The sequence below is a fragment of the Mus caroli genome, chromosome 6 (assembly GCF_900094665.2).
Source record: "Mus caroli chromosome 6, CAROLI_EIJ_v1.1, whole genome shotgun sequence".
NCBI classification, from domain to species: Eukaryota; Metazoa; Chordata; class Mammalia; order Rodentia; family Muridae; genus Mus; species Mus caroli.
In genome coordinates, this window is record NC_034575.1 from 114,982,444 (window position 1) to 114,994,079 (window position 11,636).

The window sequence follows — 11,636 nt, forward strand, 5'->3', positions numbered from 1 at the left end:
TTTTTTATCGCGGTTTAAAAACTTACACCAACTGCAGATGCCACTGTAATAGTCTCTGGACTAAGTGTTCTTCTCAACTGAGCATCAAGATCTTCTAGTGGTTGCTGGGACTAAGCAAAAACAGTACTGTAAGTTGTTTAGCACCTTCAGTGTCACTATATATAGCTAATTATACAGACTACATCATTTTATGCTCTAGATCACATTTGTTGTAATACTGAATATAAAACCAGTATAATGTAGTAATATTATCTATCAAGTTGTCAGTCTATCAATCCTTAGGACAATCCAAGTACATTTATGCTTTTGTAGTTTCAGAATCATTCTATCTTCTATGTTTAATGTTAGTGATTTTACTGGTTTCTCTATGAAAATACATTCTGGAAAGTATATCAGAACCTACTGTTAAATTATATACCCACATTCATATACACACACACACACACACACACACACATACACACACACACATATATATATATCCCCGCTGTGTACTGTGTAGCTCAGGCTAGCCTTCAACTTGCAGTCATCTTCCTGGCTGTTTCCTGAGTTCTTTTACTGCTATGTCTGGCTCTTTCTCAGCCTTCATACATCTTTCTGAGAACCGCTCTCTGAATAAGATAGCATNAGTACATCCTGTCACTATCAAGGGATAGTCTTCTTTTCTTCAGTTCCTAAGAGGTGTACTTTCTTTTGTCATTAACAGCATCAANGAGGTATACCACTAGTGTACATCTCAAGTACTTTTCTTACGCTCTACTCCTGCTTCTGAGGTTGTTTTTCTTTTCTGTAAGTAGGCTCTTATCAATTAACTTCACACATTTCTCATTACACTCTTACCTTTCCTCAGAAATCTAGAGGCTGGCTGACTTATGTGTCTTATGTGTTAGCTTCAAACTTCTGGNTTCAAGTGGTACTCCCACAACATGGTACTAGGCCTCTGAATACATACTTCTAACAATAACCAGGCTAAAAAACACATTCCTAATTATAAGCTTTATCATTACACATCNTTTTTTCCCTAAACTTTTATGGATTATCTGGTAGAGTGTATTTTCTGTTGGTGTTAACTTGTGGCATGTTACTTATCCTATCATGTTCAACTGAAAATTAGGATCAAATAAGTAGGGATAAATGCATAACAGGCTTCTCATGTAAGCAATCTGTTATGCTTTTCTTAAACATAATTTAAGAAAGAATTCCAAATATCATTTCAAATTTATTTGCTGTTTCATTTCAGAATTTTTTTCATGTTTACAATGGGCGCAGAACTGCTTTCTTGATGAGAATGCAATTAAATGCAGTGGTAATGGTAGTAGGAAAAGTAAAGAGTAACTTAACTATTGTAAGTATGACCATGCCNTACTTCAACTATTTCACTAGNTGTGAGTCCCAGAGGAAAGCTGCTGCCACGTGGTCTCCTCTCTCCTCCCTCTGGGAATGGCCAGCCTTTCTCATACCTACAATTCTTTTTNTTGACCTACCCAAGTGGTAACATTATTTTTCTACAAGGCCTGGTTCATGGGTTCCTTTCTTTCTTAAAACAAAGTGAACAGAGTTTTAAGGAAAAGTGAGGAAGAACTCTTGATGTTTGTGTCAGGGGAGGGGCTCTAAAGATTTCAAGAATGCAGACTTATGGGTCTTTTTTTCTGATTCAGGAACAAAGAGTTAAATATGTACAACTTTTTATTTCTACAATGGCTTAGAAGCTCAGCTTTACTTTTTTTTTTCCTTTCTCAAGTTTCATTTTATTTGTGTGTCTGTGGTGCTGTGGTGGGCTGCACTTATATACACTGTGTGTGTGGAAGCTTGAGTGTCTTCTTTGATTGCTTTCTACCTTATATAGAGGCAGGGTGTCTCATTATAATCCAGAGCTCATCATCTGACTAGTATAGCCAGATACAGTTTATTATTTACTTCTTTGTTTGAGGCAGGGTCTTACTATGTAGCCCTGGATGGCCTGAGACTAACACACCACCTTAAACGTTGGGATTAAAGGCAAATGCCACCATGCCAGGCCTGCCAAGTATAATTTAAAAGAATGTTATTACTAATTCATAGCCAGAATGATCTGGAAGCCAAGATAAATAACACAATGGAGAATTTACACAAACTTGGTGAAGAAAAGCAGGGGCTTTTTCTGGTGAAGAAAATAATTTATTAAGTTACTGGCACCTGAATTAGAGAAGGTCCAGGAAAAGGTGGCAGCTGCTCACAGGGTACAGTACCGGCTGAAAGTTCAGTACCCACTGGNGGCACCTATAATAATGAAGGAAAATTCAAATCCATGAGCTACCATTGGTAANAAACATATACTAAGAAAAAAATTAACTAATTTAAAAGCAGAACGATACTAAAATGTGTCTACTTATAGCATTTAAATTACACTCTTCAGTCTGTCTTAAACGACAACATACCAAAGACACTAGTATAACAGTTACAATCAAACAACTATGAAACAAACGATAAAATGCAATGANAAGGGAAACAAAAAGAACAAATTTTTTTAAAGTAGGTAAGAGTACAGTTAGGGGCTGAAGAGACAGCTCAGCAGTTAAGAGCACTAGCTGCTCTTATAGAGAACCCAAGTTTTGTTCCCAGAATCAACATTGTGGCTCAAAACTCCAGTTCTAGGGGATTTGATGCCCTTTTCTGACTTTGTTGGGCACCAGGCATCAAGTGCCAAAAAAAGAGCCACCAACAAATTTTTGAAGTTGCTCATGAGATAAATAAGACATTTCAAAGAAAACAAGCAGATTTAGAAATAAACAAAGGTCAAGACTGGTAACAAAGGCATAAAATTATATTATTCTGTTGGCGCAGAGAGAGGATGAAGATATCAGAATGAGAGGACATCTGCAACAGCACAATTAAATATTGGATTTCTAGAATGCTATTATTTCCTCTTTCATTTTTAATCACTTTTATCAATTTCCAACTTTATTTTATTTATTGTTTACGAGTACACTGTCACTCTCTTCAGACACACCAGAAGGGGGCATCAGACCCCATTACAGATGGCTATGAGCCAACACATGGTGCTAGGAATTGAACTCAGGACCTCTAGAAGTTAACTGCTGAGCCATCTCTCCAGCCCAACTTCAATTTTTTATTAACTCCCANTTTTTATCAAAGGAACCTACAATAAGGAATATTCATTCTCAACTAAAAGATGATAAAATATTCCTTTGTTGGTCAATACATTTTGTTCCTTTTTGGGATATAGAATTCTTTAATATCTACCAATCNAGTAGAAATAACCTGTCNTTCTTTTCAATANACTTATATTGTTAAACTATTTATATCTATGCATGTCTTTGTGGGAGTATGAGCATTCTGAATGCAGGTGCCTGCAGAGGCCAGAAGAGGTCAGATCCAGAGGTGGTTATTAAGTCTTCTGCACATGGCTTCTGGGAACCAAATTTGGATTATTTGAAAGAGCAGTGTGTGTTCTTAAATGCTGAGCCCTTGTTTTCTTTTTCTTTTCTTTCTTTCTTATTTATTTATTTAGAGACAAAGCCTCATTCTATAGCCAAGACTGGCCTGGAACTCATTGCAGTGCCCAAGCTCTCCGGTAACTTGTAACTACCTTCTGTCTTCAAGTGTTGGGGTAATAGACATGAGGTTAAAATACAGGGGAAAACCTGTATTTTACTTGACCATTATTTATTTTACCTGATAATTCTACATTCTAAGAAAATTGTTCAACATAACCTAAAAATCTAGCCACATTCCAAACTAAGAGAACATTCTTGTGTTAACTATACTTAGATCCTAAAACTGTTGTCACTTTAAGACTGAGTGACGAGTTTATATGCCAGGCACCTTCATAACTTGCAAGACTCAGCTGAAAACATGTAATTATTTAGAGAGGAAAGAAAAGTAATCATATTTATTTAGTCATTTTATGATGACTCTTACCACAGTCTTAGTTGGCTTTGGGGGAGTTGTTCCAGGTTTTACTCCTGTTGCAGTGCCGACTGGGGCTGAAGCGTGTGTGCCTGGGGTAGAAACCTGCCCAGGTGTGCCTACTGGCATAACTGGCATGCCAGCTGCTCCTAATGGTAAATTGGTTGGTGGTAAGCAAGTACTTGTAGTGGAAGTCATGAGTTTACTTGGTGCTACAGCAGTGGTAGTGATGCCTGGTGTGACAGTCGTCTCTACTACTAAAGGTGTCTCTAGGGAGACAGAAGCATGCTGAGTTCCAGATGAGCTGTGTTCACTAAAGAGAGATCTCAACTTTTCCTCCAGAGTCTTTATATCATCAATCCCAGGAGCTTTGGATTGGGTATCAGCATCCATTTCAGGACAGTGTGTGTGAGGCTGGTTGGGAAGCAGAGCTGGTTGAGGCTGACTATGAATGAGTGTTTGCTGTACAGCAGGCACATTAACAACAGGTTGTGCCAAGGGTGGGATATTAGGTACTTGGGGTAATAAAGGTGTAGAAGTAGGTACTGCTGGTTGGGGGAGGCCAGGTGTAGAAACCACAGTTGATGAGATGACCAAAGGATGAACCATACCAGGCTGAGAAACAGAAGTAGACACAACTGTTCCAGAGGAGGAAGAAGAGGANGGGGCACAAAAAGATAAACCCAATCCTGCTGTACTACTGTGAGATGCCTTGTCTAGTGAGTGTGCACTAACGACCATTGTTTCAGCTAGAGTAGGAGCAGAGGTGCTGCTACTAAGTGGAAGGGATGGCTGTGAAGCCATGCCTGGGAATGGAGTGGTGGTAGAGACTGATGTCACTATGGCTACCCCAGCAGTATTGTTTGCTACCTGTTGCAATAATACAGTTGGAGGCTTAGCATCTGGGGCTGCCACACTACCCATTGTAGTAGCTGTAGTTGTAGAAAATGTTCCAGAAGGAAAACTGCCTGTACTAGAAGCAATGCTCCCAGATGTGGAAGCCTGAACTGGCTGGGATGGTGTAGACACAGTGACAACTGCAGGTACTGTAGAACTTGAAACCGCACTGGAAGATGTTGGTGACTCAGACAATGTGGTGAGACCACCTGAAGCTACCACACCTGTGCTGGTGGTAACTCCCACAATGCCTTTTTCAGTGGGCAGTGTAGCCTCAGACTGCATCACTGATGTGGAAATGTCATTAAGAGGGCTGCTTGTTATAGGGATTGATACTGACGGTGTGGATGCTGCTACAGTTTGGACACCAGCAATGCTAGCCAAAAAGGGAGAAAATGTTGGTCCAGCTGTGTGATTAAAATTTGGAGGTGCTGTATTGGGTCCTTCAGTCATCTGACCATGTTTCAGTTCAGAAAAAGCCTGCTGGAGACTGAGGGATGAAGCAGAGTGAGATAAGTTCATTCCAGGGCCCTGAGATGTAGAGGCCACAACTAGAAAAAAAAACAAAAATAAAGAAATTAGCCTTTATATACACATGGATTAAAAAAGAAGAGTCTTTGAGGAACCATTATTGGATTATCAACAATGCTACACATCAGTAAGACTCCCAAGGAAACAGCATGCGGTAAAACAGTAAAGGAGCAGTTTGACCTACTAAGGCAGCAAAATTTATCTCTAAATACAGAAACACACTACTGTGTAGGTTCTGTTTAGTACACCTGGTCCTTTATGGTCTGCTGTCTTTCTCTTATTTCTCTTTTCTATTTTTTCTTTTTTGGAGACAAAGTGTCACTCAGCCACCCAGGCTGACCTCAAACTCCCGATCATCCCCCTTCTCTGTCTCCTGAGCAATGAAATCACATGCATGTGTCATGTCCAACTACATTCTCTATTATAATTCATTTCCTTCTTCTGTGTGACTTTATTACTTTTAATTTTCTACTTTTGATTTGATCATGAATTATTGCTTGATCAAGCTTCCACCATATCAGAGATGCTGTAAGATTTACTAAAGCATGGCTGAATCATTCTTACCTGGATCTGATATGTCACTGGTGAAAACTTTTGATTCTCGTAATCTACTTTCAGGTACAGGACTCACTATAAACCGTCTTCCAGCAGAATGAACAACTTGCGTTAAAGAACTGGTAGGAACACCTGAACGAAACAAATCATTGAAATTCATATATATANTTATATATGAATAAAGCCTCGAGAGTTCATTATTGGCACATACAACTCCTTGTCAAATAAAAAAAGAAAAGCTTACCTATTTGTTGTGGCATGGAAGATACAGCAATTGGTTGCTTGAACTCTCCTTCTAATTTCTACAATAAGCAAAAGTAAAACTCTTCTCAAATGCAACCTCCATAATTATGCAAAGCATATTGTCATTTGATGAGAACATAAATGTTCATTCTCAGACACAAGGGCATTATTTTAACAGTGGATATTCTGTTTGGCAGATTAAGCAGTACAGAACTATTTTAAATAAACAGAACTAACTATAGGTATGGTGAACCTACCTGAGAACCTGGGAAGCCATAGTCATCCTTTCCTTGCAGACTCTCCAATCCCTGGTCACCCTCAGGCTCCACACTGACATCCTCACTTAACATTTCATCAGCCTTTTCAATAATTTCCCGCACTTGAGCCACAAAAGACTCTCTCTCTATTGCTAGAATAAAGTCATTGTTCACCTATAAGAAATGTGATATCAATCTTATTAGTACTTTTTTAAGCTTTAAGTCATTCAATTACCATTTTATTTTTATGACTTTAGTCTGTACATCAGCTGTACTATGTACTTGGTATTTAAAATACTACTTTCCTTTATAAGACCCTGAACATATACACAGCTACAGCTTAGACAAAAGCCATCTCTAAATCATAGAATCATGGGTTGGGTACACTAGTTTTAGAACATGAATTAAAATTTATTTTCAGAATGAAAGTAGATGACAAAATAATGCATGGTTGCCTAGGACATGTACTTAAGACCAAATACTATGGAAAAATGTGGAATTCCAAATGGAGGCATACCATAATTGTTGCTATCTCTTCAGGGTTGTCACCATCTAGGTCAAATTTAAATGTAACCATCTTCCGATTATGAGTCTCTAATTGACATTCTACTACTCGGTCTCCTTTATTTGAAACCTAAAAAGAGAAAAGTAATTCATATTCTGACTTATTAGAGACTTTGGGAACTCATCTTGAAATTTCTTGAGTGTGTGTGTGTGTGTGTGTGTGTGTGTGTGTGTGTGTTTGAGACAGGGTTTCTCTGTGTAGTTGTCTTGAACTCAGAGATCTGTTTACCTCTGCCTGTCAAGTGCTAGGATTAAAGGTGTGTGCCACCACCCTTGGCCATCCCTTGAATCTTAAACTGGCTAAAGAAATTTGTGAGATCTTGAGTTCTTTTCAACTTCCATTAGCAGAATCATCTAGTCTGTTTTTCTACTAGTTAAAACTCTAGAGCTAGGAGGGAACAACAAAAAGAAATGTGATACTCAATAGAAGAAATTGTGTAATTAAATAAAAAGTTGCTATAAAATTATATATAAAGATGAGTTATCTTTATTTTAACAAAGTGAGTGGTTTAGATTTCATGATTTCTAAAATTAAAAGTGCTAAATTCTTTAAGCAATACAATGGTCACAAATCAATATTTACATTTAAAATCCTCAGTTTTGGGCGAGAAGTCTTTTCATGCCGAGAGCGACTTCTTACGGATTTTCGATAATGCCGTTTTGTTGTCCTCCCTTCATGCCTCCCGCTGGATGATGGAGCATTCTCATTGCCATCACTCATACCAGAAGCAACGTCTGAATGTGCACTTTGAGGGGGAAAATNGTGTATAATAAGATTCAAAGGCATATTATTCTGAAGTTTCATATCATCCTGCCTACTACTCAAAGGAGTGTTTTAGTTTACTTACCTGTCTGCAGAGGTAACCAATGGAACAGGCTGAGTAGGTTGTGACTGTGTTATTGGAGTTTGTTCTGGAGGAGCAGCCTGAGAGACTCCCTGAGTACTCTGTAAATTGAAAGGGTAATTCAAATCTTGGCATTTATACATATATATATATTTAAATATGAAATAACCATCCACCAATTCTAAGATNTTCCCATTTCTTTTTTCTTGTTACCCCGCTATAATTCCTAGAAGCAATGAAGCTACTAGTAATTCTTAATATTCAATATCTAAAAACAGTGTGCTTACATTTTGAAAGTTTCCAAAGCTAGTTGCTAGTACAGACTGTGGTGTGAACTCAGCCAACCTATTTGCTAGGCATTGTGAAACTACAATTTGCCATGCAGCCAGCATCTTACCAGAGTGTGCAATAGGACAGGTAGAGCAAAGTACAGAGATGAATTCAGAACTGTATCCTAGTAGGACAAAAATGACTGCTGGGAGCATAGCAAGATAAGATACTCTTATGAACTGCTAATGGCAAAAGTTTGTGGAAGAACAATGGCTAATGCACTAGCTAGAAAAGTGAAGTGCTAATAGTGTTAATCTTCTCTAAGGCAAACTCACTTCCCAACAGAACAGCCAGTGGCAACAAGGCCCCCACATTGGCATTTCATTCTGCTGTAAGACAAAGTCATTTAGAAGTTAGTTTAACAGTCTCCAAGTGNGTTTTAAATAAGGGGAGCCTGTTTTTCCTTTGCTATTTTAACCCCATGTTCATAGATGTTTCCTATATAAACATGCAGTAATTTCATTTACCTCCAGAANTGCTTGCTGGGAGGATGTAGTAGGGGGTTGTTGCGTTAAACTCACTGCTGGTTGGGACACTTGAACCTGGCCTCCTACACTGCCCATAGGAACCAAAGGAGTTGATTCCACATAAGGCTGCACTACTGTAGGAAAGTAACCTTGGGTGGCCAATGCTTCTGTCGGCATAGAAGGAGGGGCTAAGACTGTAGAATGGATGCAAACAGAAGCCACGTTGGAAGAGGGAGCAATATTTGAATCTCCTGGGTATTGTGGTGGCAGTCGAGATGGGAAGCCCTGTGATAGAAATGAGGAAGGTGAGTTAGTGCAGGTTGGGACATCAAATTAGCAAATCAGTAGACAAGGAGGTGGAGGGGGAAAGCACAAAGCAAAGGACAGTGTCCCACTTTCTAATAGTTTAAAGATTATTTTCAAAATGAACTGGCAAATAACTAGAGAGTGGCACTCTTTCAATGATACTTTAAACTGCTTGGTTTCTCCTTCTAGAGACAATTGAAGTAGAACTTAGATCTACAGCAATCTTACATGGAAGAATGCAAAAATATGTCCCAGGTATCAGTCATATCATCAAATGTAAACCCTCTTATTCTAAACCCTGAAGTTTATGTTAGTACCAGGCTGCCTGCTTTCTTTACTTATCTACATATAAAGGAACAGCCTGGTAGATTTAACTAACCATATATCCAGGGTTATCTAGCTTACCATGAATACTGAGTTAAGTTTTCTTCTAATTTGTGTCTTTAAAAATGTATAAGGAATCATTTGATAATATTATCCCATTAGGTTTTTTGAGACTGGGACTTACTATATAGCCCTAGCTGGCCTAGAACATGCTATATATAGACTATGCTAACCTTGAACTACAGAGATCTGCTACCTGCCTCTACCCTACAATAAGCATTGGGATCAAAGCACACAGTACTATGCTCAAGTCTTCCATTCTTTTTTTTTTTAGAGTTTCAACTTTTGTTATTGTTATTGACACTCAACTAGTACAATTCTCAAGTTCTTAATGATCTTCCATTAAAATTAAACATTCTAATACCCTCTGATTTTTCTAACTAACACAATACCTGGTACAAAACATCTCCAGAGGGAAGTGGACCCTCAGCAGCTTGTCCAAGGTTAGCTGGTATTCCTATGGACTGAACTGTTGTTGGCTGTAGAAGCTGTGGGTGAACCTGACTCTGCAGCTGATTCACAGGCTGCAGAAGAGTTGGAAGCTGATTAGGAACTACAGGTGATCCCCCTGGGATTGAAGATGCTGTAGCAGATGAAGCCAAGGTGAGCAGAGGCTGATTAATGCCAGCAGCCATTGTTATAGGAACGGATGAGAAACCTGTCTGCGCCGTGGACACATGAGGAGTCGATATGGGAATTTGAGAGACAGGATACTGTGGGAGTAAAGAAGTAGGGATTGGCTGTCCGATAGGAAGGAAATGAGCACCAGAGTGGACTGGAACAACTGAGGGTTGTGTTGAAACTGGGATGTGAGGTTCACCTNGGACAGTTGCTACTGTCTGGGAAACTGGAAGCTGGGAAGGTAAAGAAAAACAAAACAAGACTTTTTTAAAAGCAAAGCTGCCAAAAGCAAGATTTACATATTAGGCAAGAAGAAGAAAACCAAAACCCTGACTACATTAGTATAAATTAACATGCCACATAATTATGAAAGAATAGGAAATATGCTAATAAAGAAAGTGTCTAACATCTCCAAACCTTTTATTGCAGAAAAATTTGATAGTGTTTCCTTGTTGGCAATAAAAAGAAGACTTTTTCAAAAACAATTTTTTTATTTCAAAAAATAAAAAGAGCTTTTTTCAAAAGCTCTCTCCCTCTCTCTTTTGATTTTGAGTCTAACTACATAGCTGAGGCTTTCCTGCAGCTTGCTTGATGGTCTATACTGGACATAAAATTCTAGGTCCTCCTGCCCCCATCTCNCAAGTGCCAAGATTCCAGATATGTACTACAACACCCAGTTTTCTGTTTGTTTTTTAGCTGCCATTACTGCATATGTTTCACATGCCAAAATCCACTGGCATGTTTGCTGTAACCTAATCTCTGACAGCTATTATAGTGATTAAACATAAATTTCTTTCNGTGGAATTAGATTTCACCAGTATTACCTCTCAGTTTTGAAAATGTAAAACATCTCTATAAAAGTTGCTCTAATTAACACATTCACTGATTCTAGGATGTTATTACTCACTATTCTACTACTCTGTCATTTTAACATCTGAGAAATTGGGATACATGAAGAAATTAGAATGATGTGTTAGTATTTACTTTGTGGTAAATAAAACAATAGTGCATTCACAGTTGGTACTGTTTTAGTTCTAAGATATGATAACAACAATATTCTATGCATACAGGGTGCATAAATGAGGTTGGATATTCATAAGAACATAGCTTCTACAGGGTACCTTCCAAGCAAGTGAAAAAAACCAACGAAAGAACAACCAAAATAATCCTTCAAACAAACCAAACAAAAATTCATGAAGGATTTTTTTGGGTGGTAGGGTGGGTGGGTATAGCAGATAGCTAAGGTTTTTCTTGAACTTCTGAAACCACCTGCCTGAGGAATCTCAGATGTGTCAATTCTAGCTCAAATGTGGGTAATCCTGGATGTCAACTTTAATTGAACTTAAGAATAAAGTAGGAGGTTAGTAATATATGTCCCTTGTGTATGTCTCTGAGAGCATTTCCAGAGACAACTAGATCATAAGGATTCTGACCTCTGATGAATTCAAACCTTGAATGAACTAAAAAGTAGAGGAACTGTGGTAGGCGGGGCCTAGTTATGGGTAATGGGTAGGTGGAGCTTTGAAAGGTATATTTTGGCCTTAACCTCTTCTATGTTCCTTGGTAAATAGTTTCTTATGGCATAACCCTTCCCCCATCCCTTGCTACNGTTCTAAAAGCTATACAGCCTGCCAATCATGGATGGACTGAAACCTCTGAAACCACACAAGAAGAAAAAAGATTCTTTCCTTATAATAATTTTCTACTTATTTGTTAGTAATGAGAAG

General features: G+C 38.4%; 1 protein-coding gene across 1 annotated transcript in view; it reads right to left on the reverse strand.

Annotated features, from left to right (window-relative positions):
• Wnk1 (WNK lysine deficient protein kinase 1) overlaps positions 1 to 11,636 on the reverse strand; it is a 120,600-nt gene that overhangs the window by 22,867 nt on the left and 86,097 nt on the right. The window contains exons 8-18 of the mRNA XM_029478248.1: positions 9,681 to 10,207; positions 8,599 to 8,883; positions 7,805 to 7,902; positions 7,540 to 7,702; positions 6,910 to 7,026; positions 6,393 to 6,566; positions 6,137 to 6,194; positions 5,902 to 6,024; positions 3,922 to 5,357; positions 2,176 to 2,259; positions 27 to 110 (exon numbers count right to left, since the gene is read on the reverse strand). Of these exons, the coding sequence (XP_029334108.1) occupies positions 27 to 110; positions 2,176 to 2,259; positions 3,922 to 5,357; positions 5,902 to 6,024; positions 6,137 to 6,194; positions 6,393 to 6,566; positions 6,910 to 7,026; positions 7,540 to 7,702; positions 7,805 to 7,902; positions 8,599 to 8,883; positions 9,681 to 10,207 (3,149 nt within the window). The remainder of the gene's footprint in view (positions 1 to 26; positions 111 to 2,175; positions 2,260 to 3,921; positions 5,358 to 5,901; positions 6,025 to 6,136; positions 6,195 to 6,392; positions 6,567 to 6,909; positions 7,027 to 7,539; positions 7,703 to 7,804; positions 7,903 to 8,598; positions 8,884 to 9,680; positions 10,208 to 11,636) is intronic.